General features: G+C 39.9%; 1 protein-coding gene across 2 annotated transcripts in view; it reads left to right on the top strand.

The window, feature by feature from the left end:
* RBPMS (RNA binding protein, mRNA processing factor) overlaps positions 1 to 14,914 on the top strand; it is a 163,825-nt gene that overhangs the window by 115,224 nt on the left and 33,687 nt on the right. The window contains exon 6 of one of the 2 annotated variants that reach the window (XM_069978054.1): positions 9,208 to 9,338. The exons of the other annotated variant lie outside the window; for it this stretch is intronic. Within the exon in view, the coding sequence (XP_069834155.1) occupies positions 9,208 to 9,338 (131 nt within the window). The remainder of the gene's footprint in view (positions 1 to 9,207; positions 9,339 to 14,914) is intronic. 2 annotated transcript variants of the gene reach the window in all.

Here is a 14,914-nt window from a genome sequence, read left to right as displayed (position 1 = left end):
CCCCCCCCCCCCATCATTTCTTGCTCCCTTCTTGTCCCGCGTCTATGTCTTGTCCTGTCTTGTTTTTGCTACTGGACTAGTATGGTCTCAGAACCCTACCCATGCAGACGTTGTTATCTCTGAACCCTGACCGGGATCTGGTAGCTGCTGTTTTGCTACGGTTTATTATTCTGAATTTCCTGCCTGCTCCTGTGGAGGGGCTAAACTGTCTTATCGACATTTATTTTACGTTATGCATTATAACAATGTTCTGCTGCCTCTACATATGCATCACCCAGTTTGTACAATTTTATGTCTGTCTGCCTTTTTGTTGGAAAAAAAAAAAAATAAAAATTACAATTGTTAAAAAAAAAAAAGATTTCTAGGAGACAAAGCCATGACAGCTGGCGAGGACACATCCCCCATACTACGCTGTGATAATTAGGAAATGTGATCCCATTCTGTAATCTCAATGAGGCTGCCAGGAATGTGTTGGTGAGCCAGTTATGAGTAACAAGTCTGGGGTGAAGGGTTCCTTGTAGATATCTTTCTATGGGGAAAAGGTACTGTACCATGATGCTTGATATATATATAAATATATATATATATATATATACAGTGGTACCTTGGTTTAAGAGTAACTTGGTTTAAGAGCGTTTTGCAAGAAGAGCTCACAGTTTTTCAAAATTGTGACTTGGTTTAAGAGCATTGCTTTGGTTTAAGAGCTCCTGGTATTGGGTGGGAGCGTGAGTGGGGGAGGGGCATGGCCTGCATAGCGGGGTCTGCAGCACAGTACTCTGACCCAGGAAGTCTCTCTCACCTTCCAATTTATAGCAGATCCACTTCAGGCTGGGGCTTGCATCAGGAGACAGGACTGTGGGGGTAATCTCTTTATAGCTTTAACCCCTCTCTCCCCGGACAGAGAGTGCTGCTATACTGTGTCCACATCTGCCCTGCTCATTCCTTCATGCTTCCTGCAGTCTCTATCAGTCCTTGTGTTTCCCATCCTGTCCATTCCTGCTATAATGTGCTTGCACTCACACTCAGCTATACACACTGCTGCTATAATGTGCTTGCACTCACACTCAGCTATACACACTGCTGCTATAATGATTATAAAATGATTTTTGGGGTGTGGAACCAATTGATTTCAATGATTTCTTATGGGAAAATTTGCTTTGGTATAAGAGTGGATTTGGATTACAAGCACGGTCCCGGAACGAATTATGCTCGTAATCCAAGGCACCACTGTATATGTATATATATATATATATATATATATATATATATATATATATATATATATATATAGCCAGGCTTAAAGTGTCGTTGTAACTTTCAAAATCTAAATCAACAGTGGATGTGAAATAAAGCAAGTTGGCAATTTACATTCATTATTTTTGTTGTTGTTATCATGCTGTAAATGAAAGCTGAACTTACCAGAAAGCCAGGTCCAGTCTCCTGAAGGCAGATTTGCTGACTTGTGCTGGTTGAAAAAAAAAGACTAAACACAGGAATTCTGGCCAGTAGAGAGAGTCACGGCTCAATGTTTCCATCAATCACAATACTGCCTTCTCTGTGAGCTCTCAGATGGCCTGGGAAACACTGGACTTCCTGTTTTCTGACTGTTTACTGTTTTTTTTTTAGAAAAAATTACTCAGATAACAGGAAATGCTATGTTTACCATTACAACTAAAAAATTAATAAAGAATGTAAATTGCAAACTTGCTTTATATCACATCTACTGTTGATTTAGACTTTAACATGAGTTGTAGCCAGGGTTAACTTGATCCCTGATGCAACAATTGTGTCAGAGAGCTACTGTATGTTACAGTAAGTCAATTAGAAAGTCAAGTTAAACGCGTTATTGTGATCAAGGTAACCTTGGCCACAACTCAAGTTAAGCCTGGCTACATCTGTATATATGCAATGAATGGATTTACAATAAAATCATAAGTTGTCTTATAAAAAAATACCATAGTGATGTAAATATGAAAAATATTGATGTATTTATAAATACTGCATTGGGAACAATAGGAGAGGAGTCTATTGTTGAACGCAAAATTAACTTCCTCCTTCTGTACATCACTTATTCCTTCAGACACATGGGCTCATCATGAACATTTAAGGCCATATTACACTAAACAACTATCGGCCGGCCTTACTTGGCCGATTACCGACTATTCAGGCCGATCATTTAGTGTAGTAGGACCTGTTGAAAGCCAACAATCATCTGACATGCACAAAGTCGGCTGATCGTGGTCTTTTAACGTTCTGCAGAGCATCGCACCGTGTAATAGGGCGCGGAGGACGCAGAGACAAGGCAGGAGGGCACCGGGAGTGTGGAGAGGTAAGCATAGCTTCTTTATTATTTTCTATATACCGGATCAGCTGCTGGCTATGTATCATCTACTATATGGAATGATCCGGGCCAAATGGCCAGTGATTTTTTAACATATTAAAAAGACAATAAACAGCCAACAAGTGGACGATTCCTAGAGTGTTGTCTTTATTACATAGGATGATATTTGCCCCCTGCCATAGGCTATTAGGAGGCCTTCAGGCTATGTTAGGAGGCCTTGAGCTATGTTCCCACAACATCTTTTTAAGATTAAAAAAAAGCCATTTCTTGATAACATAAAAGGGCAGTTTTTTTACCTAAAAAATTTGGGAAGATAGCCTTTAGGGAGCTGTGCAATATTCCATCAAAGGTGGGCATTCTGAATCAAAGATGTGACTAATGTGAAATCAAATTAAATTGAAGCACTTGAAGTTAAAACACGGTGCATGGGGCTAAAGAGTAGCATACGCCTACTATGAGGTACATGTAATTACTAATAATGTGAGACACATGATTTTACTTAATTAATAACCTCATATGCATTTAGTTATATTAGAAGGCAGTAACTCTCTGTACTTCTAATGTGAAACCATGGCAATTCATTGCAAAGTACAGTTGGGGCCAAAAGTTTTGAGACTGACACAAACTTTGGTTTTCACAATATTTGCTGCTTTGGTTTTTCTAGTGACAATTTGCATTGACAATTGATTTGAATTGTTATGAGTGCTCAGATGAATTGTAATATACTGCAGTCATGAAAATCATCTTAAGGCTATGTTCCCACGATGTACTAAAGGTTAAAAAGAATGGCCGTTAACATTATTTCCGGCCATTGTTTAACAACAACGGCTGTTCTTATTAAACTTTAATATGTCGTGGGAACATAGCCTAAAGGGGTACTCTGGGCAAGGCACTTTTTTAAATAAATCCCACTTACCTTCCCGGCTCTAGCACCACCACCAATATCCTCTGTCCCACTGTTCCCCCGCTTCCAGGTCCTGGAGCTGCGACTTGTATTTAAAAAAAATAATAATAATAATAATCGTTTGATCATTGCCTGCATACCACTTAAAGAATAAATTTAAATTTAAACGGTATAACAATTTTCTGCACGATAATCGTCCTGTATAATAGGGCCCTAAGGGTCCTATTACATGGAGTGATTTTTAACGATTAACGACTAACGATAAACAATCGCAAATGAGATTGTTTATCGTTAACCTGAAATCGTTCACCATATTACACAGAACGAGGGTCGTTAGTTACGATCGTTACTACGATTGTTATTGCGATCGTCACTATGATCGTTTATTCCTTCTGACCCCAGCAAAACAATGGACAATGTGCAATTACACTGAACAATTAGTGAAAAAATGCGGAACTTAAGCGGACGAATGTGGAATTACAGCGAACGATTAGAGAACGATTAACAATAATTTAAGGTTCAGATCTAAATCAATGATCAACGACATACGAACAATTTTTCTGCAATTACACAGAACGATTATCGTTTAAATTCAAACGATTTAATGATTTTTTGCACGATAATCGTCCCATGTAATAAGACTGCCCACTAAATCAGCCATTTATCAAATCATCAAGAACTTCAAGGAGAGAGGCTCATCTGTGTTGAAGAAAGCTTCAGGGTACCTAAGAGAGTCCAGTAAGTGCCAGGAATCATGGGGATTGGACGGCAGAAGACTGGGGTAATGTTATTTTGTATGATAAAGCCCCCTTCCCACTGTTTGGGACAACAGTTGTGCGAAATTCAAGCATGCTCAAACCCAATGGTCTCAGGATGCTTTAATATTGGCATGACACATATTCTCGAAGATGCCCCAAATAGAGCTGAGCAACTGAGCACGCTCAGATTCGTCCAAACCCAATCATTTGGCGTTTGATTACTGGTGGCTGCTGAAGTTGGATGCCGCTCTGGGGAGTCCTGGAAACATGGATACAGCCTATGGCCTATAGTTGTATCCATGTTTTCCAGACAGCCTTAGGGCTGCATCCAACTTCTGCAGCCACTGCGGGGTTTGGACGGACTCGAGTATGCTCGACTTGCGCTCATCTCTAGTATTTGTCAATAAAAGTTCAAAAACCTATAAATTGCTTATAGATGTGCTTTACGTCTGCCTAACAAATCTACGAGAAAATCTAAAAACGCTGAAGCAGCAAACTTTGTGAAAACTAATCTCAAAACCTTTGGCCACGACTACAGATAGAGCACAAGCTATGGCATGTATTGCCAGCATGTAGGATCACCCAGTCTCATGTTAATGTAGGACACATGGGGGTACTATAGTCATTCTTACATTAGTGAGCTCATGCATCTTCATTATTTTGCCGGTCGTAATCAATTATAGACGTTATTCTATACGGTGTGTCAAATTTCTCATTGATTTCAATGGACCGCATTATTACATATGGCTGTATTTTCCTTTTATGAACATAGCCTTACAGTGTAAGCTAAAGTGCATGTTCCCTCTGAGCCGATCAGGAGGAACTGAGGTGATTTTTGTTCATGTTTTATCGCCATGCTGAAAATAAGCGGGAATGAGAGTGATCTTGTCTTTTCTCTCCTTTCAATGTAACTAATGACTCAGCTGAAAAGCATCTGTTAAAACTAAACTGCAAATGAACCTTAAATACACTTTGGTATGTGTAATGCTTCTAAAAGCCATGAGAGTCGTAAATTGTCAACTTAAGACAGAAGATGACGGTTGACTTTGATATCATTCGTCTTCTCTTCCCGTGTATAATTAGAACAAGACGTTTTCTGTACTGTCGCTTGTGTTTCGAGTCAGATTTCCTGTGTTTTAGGATAGCTACAGTTTTATCTCAGTACTAATAATTACAGTTTTCTGTAACTCAGGAATATTTTAAGCACTCTTATTCTTTCATAAATCTCCATATATTCAGATATCCAGGAGGATATCTTACAATATCTTAAGAGCTGCCGACAGCATTCAAAGTTCTTTTACAGTTGTTGTACGAAGTTTGTGTGAAAGTTTAATTAACAAGAATTAATTTGTATGAATCACTGTGGTTTAGTCTTTAGCTTTAGCCCACTGAATCCTTGCAATGTGGCCCAGAGGAAATCTGTGCACTGGGGGTGGTAGTCCCGCCCCCAGTGCACCAAAACACTTAATTAGCATATGTATTAAAAGTACATAAAATGTACTGAGGATGAAGATAAGAAGTTTACCTTCATCCTCAGCGCCCTGTGTGCAATAGGGACATAGCAGCAGGTTCTTCTTACCCTTTTATAATAATAGGTCTTGCAGGATTTCTTGCAGCACATGCTGGTTTATAAAATCCACAATATAGCACAATAACAGGAACAGTAGCCTATCTTCTGGTAGACGGAGGCTCTTGCAGGGCACTATAGCAATGTGATTGGTCAGTAATATCTGTATGTGAAATGAATGGAAGTCGCAGCACATGGTACATACATTCCTCAGGAGACAAATGTGTTCTTAATTACTCAGTTAACTGCTTTGTGCTTAGAATAATATGGAAGTTAAATGCTCTAATATCTGTTAATGGGGCTAGCCACAGGAAACGAAGCTTCCAGGAAGTAGTCCGTTTATTTTTCCCTTTCACCTCCTCATATTGACTTGGGAATATGGTCCCCTGGGTGTTGTGGGAACATACTTAGAAGTAATAGTTCTCTCAGTCCAAAATCTGGGAACTGCAGAGATGGCCTGTGGGTGTACATGTGTTTGTATGTTTATTTCTCAGATTGTGGAAAAATAGGCCTGAGAAATTGAGCTCCTAGCCAGGCAGGACAGTCTGTGAGAGTTACGCATCTCCAATGATTGTGACATTGGCCTACTAGCAGTAATGCGTGACAAAGCACATCTGTATAACTGCAGAACAGATGCTGACACTAACATTGATTATATTTTTATTGCTGTATACTTCTTTTATGGTCAGTATTTTAACAATTGCTTAAAGGGGTACTTGAGCAAAAAAAGAAAATATTTTAAAATCAACTGGTGTTAGAAAATTATATAGATTTGTAATTTACTGCTATTTGAAAATATCAAGTCTTTCAGTACTTATCAGCTGCTGTATATCCTGCAGGAAGTGGTGTATTCTTTCCAGTCTGACACAGTGCTCTCTGCTGCCATCTCTGTCTGTGACAGGAATTGTTCAAAGCACAAAAGGGTTTCTATGGGGAATTTTTTTTTACTACCCTGGACAGTTCCTGACATGGACAGAGGTGGCAGAAAAGAGACTGTAAGGAATACAACACTTCCTGCAGGACATACAGCAGCTGATTTGAAAGAAAAAAACTTTCTCTGGAGTACCCTTTTAAAAGACAACAATTACATGCAAATTGTATCTGTATTTAATAATAACTATAAAATGATCATGTCATTTATCCTATTCGGTCTTCCTTCAGAAAATATGCCTCCTGTAAAATTGCAACTTAAAGACATTTTTTTTAAAACAAGAAATATGTTTTATCTTGGTATATGTTTATATTTTGGGCTTGATCCCAAGAGGGGATTGAAATGTTGCTGTGTTTCTTTTTTGGCATATGAGGCTACATTTGGAGTTCTGCAGTTCATCCCTTTTTCTATATTCAGTTTGGCCCTGAGCTACGTGCACCACATTCATCTCCTCTGAACGGTAGTGCTGCTGGTTTCTGGTTTATTTGAGCAAACTCATTATAAAATACGCCAGTCATTAAAGGGGTTGGCCACTTTACAGTAAAATATTCACTGTACAGTATTAGTAAGTGCACTGCACTTACTGACAGCAGCTCCCTGTGTACCTCATAGAGCTAACATCAGACTCCCCTCCTCCTCCTGTGCTGCCCTGCTCTGTGGTGTTTCTGTCCATAAGATGGCTGACATGGAGGAGCATGTGACCATGCCCCGCCCCCAGTGTCCACCATAGGCATATACAGGTTCAGTGTAGGACAGTTCAGACGGGGGAATGGTCACATGCTCCTCCATGTCGGCCATCTTATGGACAGACTCAACACAGAGCACCACAGCCTGGAGGAGGGGAGTCTGATATTAGCTCTATGAGGTACACAGGGAGCTGCTGTCAGTATATACAGTGAGTACACTTACTATTACTGTACACTGGACTATTTTACTATAAAGTGACCAACCTTTTTAAGGGGTTAAAATGTTTTCTAGCTCTGTGCCAACTGTAGAATGTTTAGCCTAAAAACAAAACCTGCTGCATCTAAGGAACAATATCCATTCGCAGGCACAGGAAAACAAATTTAAATGAACAAATGGATCTAGGGCATTGCGTATTTCATTACTTTATCTGTTCTGTAGCCAACAGCTGATACCAGGATATAACAGTGAAGCCAAAAGGCCACAGGTAATAAAAGGGTTTAAATACAAAAGAAAAAAAAACTAAATAAATGTTTAAATATCCTTTTAATGAGTAACACTGATGTGTGACATTCCACAACCCAATAATGGTGACTTGTGAAGACCTTCTGATCTTGTGAATGGTCCATGTATGCATAATGATCATTATAATGCCCCTTATGGACAGGCAAAATTTACCACAACTGAACATCATTTTCCTGTAGGCAATATATTATTATTACAATATTTTGGAAGGGAACACATCATAACAATTATTATTATACATGAACAGACCCAAGCCTTAAAGTTCACTGGGTGATGTCTAGGTGGGCTTTGGTCCCAGCTCCATTTACTCTTTATGGGACTTCTGAACACTAAGCACAGTGCAGAAACAGATACAGTCTTAGAGGGAGTCAGTAGAACCTTGACTGAGTATATCTATTGCCATTCCAGTTACTCAGGGTGCAAGGATACTCTGTTTGGTGGGGGAACGGCCACTGGGTTGTCACCTATCCTGCCAATAGACAATATTTTTGTACTGGGATAAAACTTTAAAGATGATATCTGGAGATCAGAAAAGGTCCTACCTTTTCTTTTCTCTGGCGCTCCATCTCCTCCATCTTCCTGTCCATGCTGATACTTTCACAGAAGAAAGGGAGACAGGAGCATACTGCATGCATCACATGTGGGCAAAACCATATCCACACACAATGTCGAGTAGCTGCCTGATGTCATCACAACATCAGTAACATCAGGCTGCTATTGATCACTGCCTCCAACATGCTTCCACCCTCTCTGCAGAAGTATCAGCACGGACGAGCAGAGAGAGAAAGAGGAGTGTCGGGGAGCAAAAGAGGCAGGAGCTTTCCTGCTCTCTGGATATCTGGACCTCTTTTTTGCCCATTTTTAGGGGTCAAATAATGTCCTTTATTTTATAATAACAGGCATGATTATACAAGTAGCTGCGGGCATTGCACCGCACCCACACACGATGTCCAATAGCTATTGGTCATTACTCACAACTGGCTCCCGCCCTCCTCTGAAGAAGTTATCAGCACATACAGGCAGAGGGTGAATAGGAGCGCCGGAGAGCAGAAGAGGTGGGACCTTTCTTGCTCTTCGCATAACTCCTTTATAATGATGAATAGGCTTATAATTTCACAGTCACTTACACAGGTATAAAACAAACGTCCTATTATTTAGAGGTCATGCACATGCTCTGTATTCCATGAACCCGACGGTGCATGAAGCTGCAGGTCGTCAGAGCTCCAAAGCTGTTCAAATCTTTCCATTTGAACAGGTTCTAGCAGTACCAAAGGAATATAGGAATACCAAACTGTAAAGCTACAAGCCTTTACTTGCCTTTTCGGGTCATTACGCACATAGTATTGTACAACTTTTACTAATGTGGTCAGTTTGCCACTTATGTAAGAATGAAAAAATACAAAACTAAAACATAAAAAAAAGTTGTGAACAGCAGTACTCTCTATGGTTCTTCAGTATTGTTATTATTAACCTGGTGTCCTTATTCTTTTCTTACAGATGAACTCACAGTGCCTGCACTTTACCCGGGTAGCCCTGAAGTGTGGGCGCCATACCCCCTCTACCCAGCGGAACTAGCACCTGCTCTACCTCCTCCTGCTTTTACCTATCCCGCTTCACTGCATGCCCAGGTAATTGATACCAATCAGCCACATCCTCACTCTGTATCCCACCTGCCCTTTCCTGGTACCACGGAGCACCCCACACACTAACCACTGTCCCACCAGCTAACTGGCTCACTACAGGTGGCCAATGATGCCTCTCTTATCCTCACTCATCCACAGACTCTCCTCATGTGGCGGGAACCGTACACCTCTGATTTGTAAATCTAGAATTAATATCAAATCAAACCACTGATGCTGCTGATCTGAGGTTTTCTCTACAGTTTAACACACAATGTATCTGTAATGTGGATAGGGAAAGGAGTATAATTTGTTCAATGGAAATCTAACATTATATATTTCAGAGTGATTAAAGCGACAACTATAAAAGTTCTTTACCAAGCCAGAGGGGAACATTATAACAATTATTGGCTGGTGTAACTTAAAGTGCCAATCTGCTGTTTTCATAGTTAAAATGACTAAAAAGAAAGCAGGTTTATACTGTCCTATTCAAAAATAGCATAAATTAGTGGCAGAGAAGCTGAACAGAATCATTTATCACTTACATTGTTCTGTGCAGCTGACTCTGAGATATCCTCCTGAATAACATGGAGAATAAGTAGTCCACTCTATTATGTGTGTATGCTCAGTAGTTCTGGATATTCATGAGCACCAGAAAACTCTGCCCACCAGCTGCTGATTGGCAGTTATCTATCCATGCTGTCTATAGGCAGCCAACTGTCAATCAGCAACCAGAGGGCGGGGAGGGGTGTGGCACAAAGCCCATTCTCCTGCATATCAGCAGACCATCTAAACAGAATGATGTATGAGATATATAGAAAGATAGATAGATAATGTGATTTTCAGTACACATACATTGAAACACACAATGACCTTGCAGTTGTAATCATAATGGTAACCAAATGTTTTATTCTCAGATTTTCACCAGAGTTTTACCTGTACAGCAATTTTTCATTTTATTTATGAAATTTACACATTTCATGTGGTTGTAACAGGTTTTCATATATTAAAGGGGTATTCGGCTCAAATTAAACTTTCAATATGCCTCTGGCTTTGGGGGGAAAATAGTAAACAGCCTATTCTTAACTTTCCGGATCTATCTCTGGGGTCATTGACTGCTCAGCCAATCACTGACTGAGACGGGACAGCGAGGCAGTAAGTGATTGGCTTAGCAGGAATTGACCTCGAAAGTGGAGATGGTATCATTCAGCCAAGACCCAAAGATGACAAAGGAGGACACCGGGGAATTGCAGAAAGGTAAGAATAGCATGCTTGTTATGTTCTCCCCATGGGCAGCAGTATATTGAAAGCTTAAAGTGTCGCTGTTATTACAAAAAACTTTTGACATGTCATGGAGACATGTCAAAAGTTGTGATTGGTCCGGGTTTAAATATTCAGATCGATCGGGATAACAAGTGGGGAGAAGACACACTGCACCACTCTCCGCTCTGAGTTAGAAAAAGGAGTTCAACTTATAAAGGAGCTCTATGGAGCACGGCTCTTTTTTCTCACTAAGAGCAGAGAGAGGACACACTACAGCTACGATCCTCTCCCCGCTCTATCTCCCGATTGGTACGGGTCTTAACACTCAAACCCATACCGATTAAAACTTTGGACATGTCTCTATGACATATCAAAAGTTTTTTGTAATGAAAGGTACACTTTAATTTGAGTGGGATACCCATTTAACCCTATTGCTTGACAAATGGGGAATGGGGTTACTGTTGCTGCATTATCAACACTGATTGAAAAGTGACCAAAAAGTGACAGAAGCGCTAGATATATTCTACTCAACTGGGTGTAACCAAATGCAACTCTAGTGTTTAGGGGAACATTTTTTTATAGCTTTGGAAAGTTCTTGTTGTTACATAATCCTGGAATCAAAGTGAAGCTGTTGGGTCATGGCACAATTAATCACCAAAAATAAGCTGGTCACAGGCTGTACCATTGGGACCCCAGCTAATAGCCATATTTTGTGTGGACACCTGGCATCAAACATTTATTTACCCCACCCCAAAAACCGAGGAAAATGTAAGCATTACATGGTTCTTATAGAAATTGATGAGCTGTCTATGTAATGTATCGACATGTTGGGCCTTCAAAGAGAAAGATGCTCCTCGCAGCTGCTCTCTGCTCCGGCACTATCACGCGCAGACACCAGAAACAGGATATTTTTGTGTGAAGCAGAAAACCAAAGACAAAGAAACCTAGGACCCAACAGCTTCCCAAACCTGTTATACTAAATGCATAAAGGGAAGAAGAGTCTAGAGACATAAAAAAAAGTTTTTATTTTCTTTGCCGCATTTTAAATGTTTATTTCGGAGTTTAACAAAGTCAATGAAAGTTTTGCCAGCGGTGATAATTATTGGTTGGTCGTATTCTAAATTGGTATCATGACATCCTGAAAAAAAAGATAAAAGTTTAAAAGATGGTGTAATAATATATTGTCATAGGACAGGTAAAAGCAAGGTAAGAGTTTGGTTCGGCTCAAATTCTTAAATGAAGCTCTCTTTTGATTCAGTACTGAACCAGATTGGATTGCTGGTGATCAAATGATGTTAGAAAGTTATACAGATTTGAAATTTACTTCTATTTAAAAATCTCAGGTCTTCCAGTACTTATCAGCTGTTGTATGTCCTGCAGCAAGTGGTGTATTCTTTTCAGTCTGACACAGTGCTCTCTGCTGCCTCCTCTGTCCATGTCAGAAACTGCCCAGAACAGGAACTCACCATAAACACCTTTCCTGTTCTGCATAGTTCCTGTCATGGACAGAGGTGGCAGCAGAGAGCACTGTGTCAGACTGGAAAAAATACACCACTTGCTGCAGGGCATACAGCAGCGGATAAGTACTGGAAGACTGGAGATTTTAAATAGAAGTAAACTACAAATCTATATAACTTTCAAATTAATGCACAGGAGAATTTTTCAAGATTCAGCTACACGTACATCCTATATGGATCAGCTTTAGCAGTGACCAGTGTATCGTGTGCTGTTTCCCTTGCTGCGTTTTGCCAGAGTTTAATGGAATAGCTAATCATTGACACGTTCTTTAATGCACAACTTTCGACAGACCATGACAGCTTGAAGCTTGACCTGGTAATTGATATAATGAAATCAAGTTCAGTCCAATTCCATCATTCCCTCTAAGCCATCCGCAGAAAGAAAATGGAGATTTTTGGGAATACAAATCAATGATGCAAACCTGGGCTAAAATCCAAAAAACGCATAAGATTTGGTAAACTCTACTTAACTGACATGAAAGAAGGAATAGTGGTAACCTATACAATGTGTCATGCTGTCAAAGCTTCATTATGTGGATGATGAGATATGGTATAAATGCGCAGTCTGTTTTCTCCGGGGCGGGTCATCTTGTTTAAATGTTGTATGTAATTGAATATCTCAGAATGGAAACAAGATGATTGCAGATCCCTGATGATTTAGCACAAGATATAGAAAATGATTTCATCCTATGAGTGCAGCCAATTTTGTAACCTTAACTGCCATATTTCATTTAATATTATGCTTAGCTCTATAGGAAAACTATATAGGCTTGAGCCGCCCTGCCATATATTTAGTGATATATATATCTCATATATATAGCTCATAAGCCAATCAACAACTCCCGCACAATAGTGAGAGAATTATTATTACATTGCACTGGGGCTTTCAGTGTCCTCTCAACTCTTTAACCTTTGACTGCATGACATATAGTGTTTTTCTAGGGGTTGGCATTGGGCCATTAGATTACATAGCGTCTTTCCTGTAGGGTGGAATGTACAGATATGTAAGACATGTTTATGGTACATTAGCCTTGTGGTGCCATACATATGAGCAAACCGAACGTCACAACCCCAGTTTCATTATAAATTTTGCAAAAAGTTTGGTTAGTTACATAACCAAACTTTTTGCAAAGGTCATAATCAACCCAGTCCAAGAAGGCGGACACACATTTTAATTAAGGGACTTAATTAATTTAATTAATTAGCAAAATCAGTGCCCCTTCTGTTCTCAGGTTGTGTGTGGTATTACAATTCAACTCTTTTTTACTTTAATTAAACTGAACTGCAAAACCCACACCCAAAGTGAGGACAGGAGAGGTGCTGTTTCTGAAAGAAAGCGGCCATGTTTTTGTAAGACTGGATAATCCCTTTAAGGCCGGGTTCACATGCTGTAAAACAGTGGCCATTATGAGACATTCTGTGAAGTTCACCCCGGCAAGTACTGCAGTACAAGCCGGATGAACTTCATTTCTTTTGAATTGGAATGCAGGCATGTTCGGGTGTGCCCACATTCCAATTAACCATTGCAGACAATGTAAAGTGCGGCCAGAGCTGCACTTTATATTGTCTGCACTGTTAACTTAACTGTCAGAATATTGTTTCATTTTGGGTAGAAACCAGAGCACCAAAAGCAGGGCCCTAGAGTTTATTGCTCAGGCGGCAGATTTGTAGTGGTGGCCTGTTTTATGGAGTTGCAATCTACTATACTGTCTGCTTTACACCACTGACATCATTGACCCCATGACCTGCAATTGATAGCTGGACGCAGGTAGTGCTTGACCAAGGTGATGTATGGTGGAGCTGGACTGTGTGTGTGAACTGCAGGTTTTCCTCACACACACCTTAAGGCCCTATTACACGACGCGATTATCGTTTAAAAATTCAATATAACGATCGAAAATGAGCGATTATCTATCCGCGTGATAACACCCGACAATCAAATGACGAACAAAAAATCGTTTGTTTTTATTTTTCAACATGTTGAAAAATTATTGTTGGTAGTTCGCTAATCGTTTGCATATCTGTTCATGTAATAAGTCGTTTACTGATAAAACATAATGTGTGGGTTGTCCTGCGGAATGATTAGCGACCAAATAACGTAAAAGCGATTGTTCATAACAGTAATCTGTGCATGTAATAACCTCAGAATTTTTTGTTACAAAATCACTAGTTTTTACTACCGATCGTTATAGCAAATCTTTAAACGATAATCGCTATGTGTAATACAGGCTTTACTTATGTTTTTCAATAATCTTGGGGGGGGGGGATGATGGGTCAGTGTGCACTCGGGGGCGGGAGGGGCGCCATTTCAGGTTTTGCCTCAGGCAGCAGAAAACTAGAATCTTCCCTGACCTAGAGGAAATCCTCCCAAACACAGAGAGAACATTCAAACTCCATGCAAGTATTGCCCTTGGTCAGATTATAATCCCAGACCCAAGTGCTGAAAGGCTGCAGTGCTAACCACTGAGACACTGTGCTCAAAGGAGACTATAGTCATCTGTATAATTAAGCTGGGTTCACACTACGTATATTTCAGTCAGTATTGTGGTCTTCATATTGCAACCAAAACCAGGAGTGGATTGAAAACAGAAAGGATCTGTTCACACAATGGTGAAATTAAGTGGATGGCCACCATTTAATGGCAAATATTTGCTGTTATTTTAAAACAACGTCTGTTATATTGAAATAATGGCCGTTATTTACTGTTATATGGCAGCCATCCACTCAATTTCAACATCGTGTGAACAGAGCCTTTCTGTGTTTTTAATCCACTCCTGGTTTTGGTTGCAATATGAGGACCACAAT

The sequence above is a fragment of the Dendropsophus ebraccatus genome, chromosome 7 (genome assembly GCF_027789765.1).
Source record: "Dendropsophus ebraccatus isolate aDenEbr1 chromosome 7, aDenEbr1.pat, whole genome shotgun sequence".
Classification (NCBI taxonomy): domain Eukaryota; kingdom Metazoa; phylum Chordata; class Amphibia; order Anura; family Hylidae; genus Dendropsophus; species Dendropsophus ebraccatus.
This window is presented reverse-complemented; position numbering and strand designations above follow the sequence as displayed.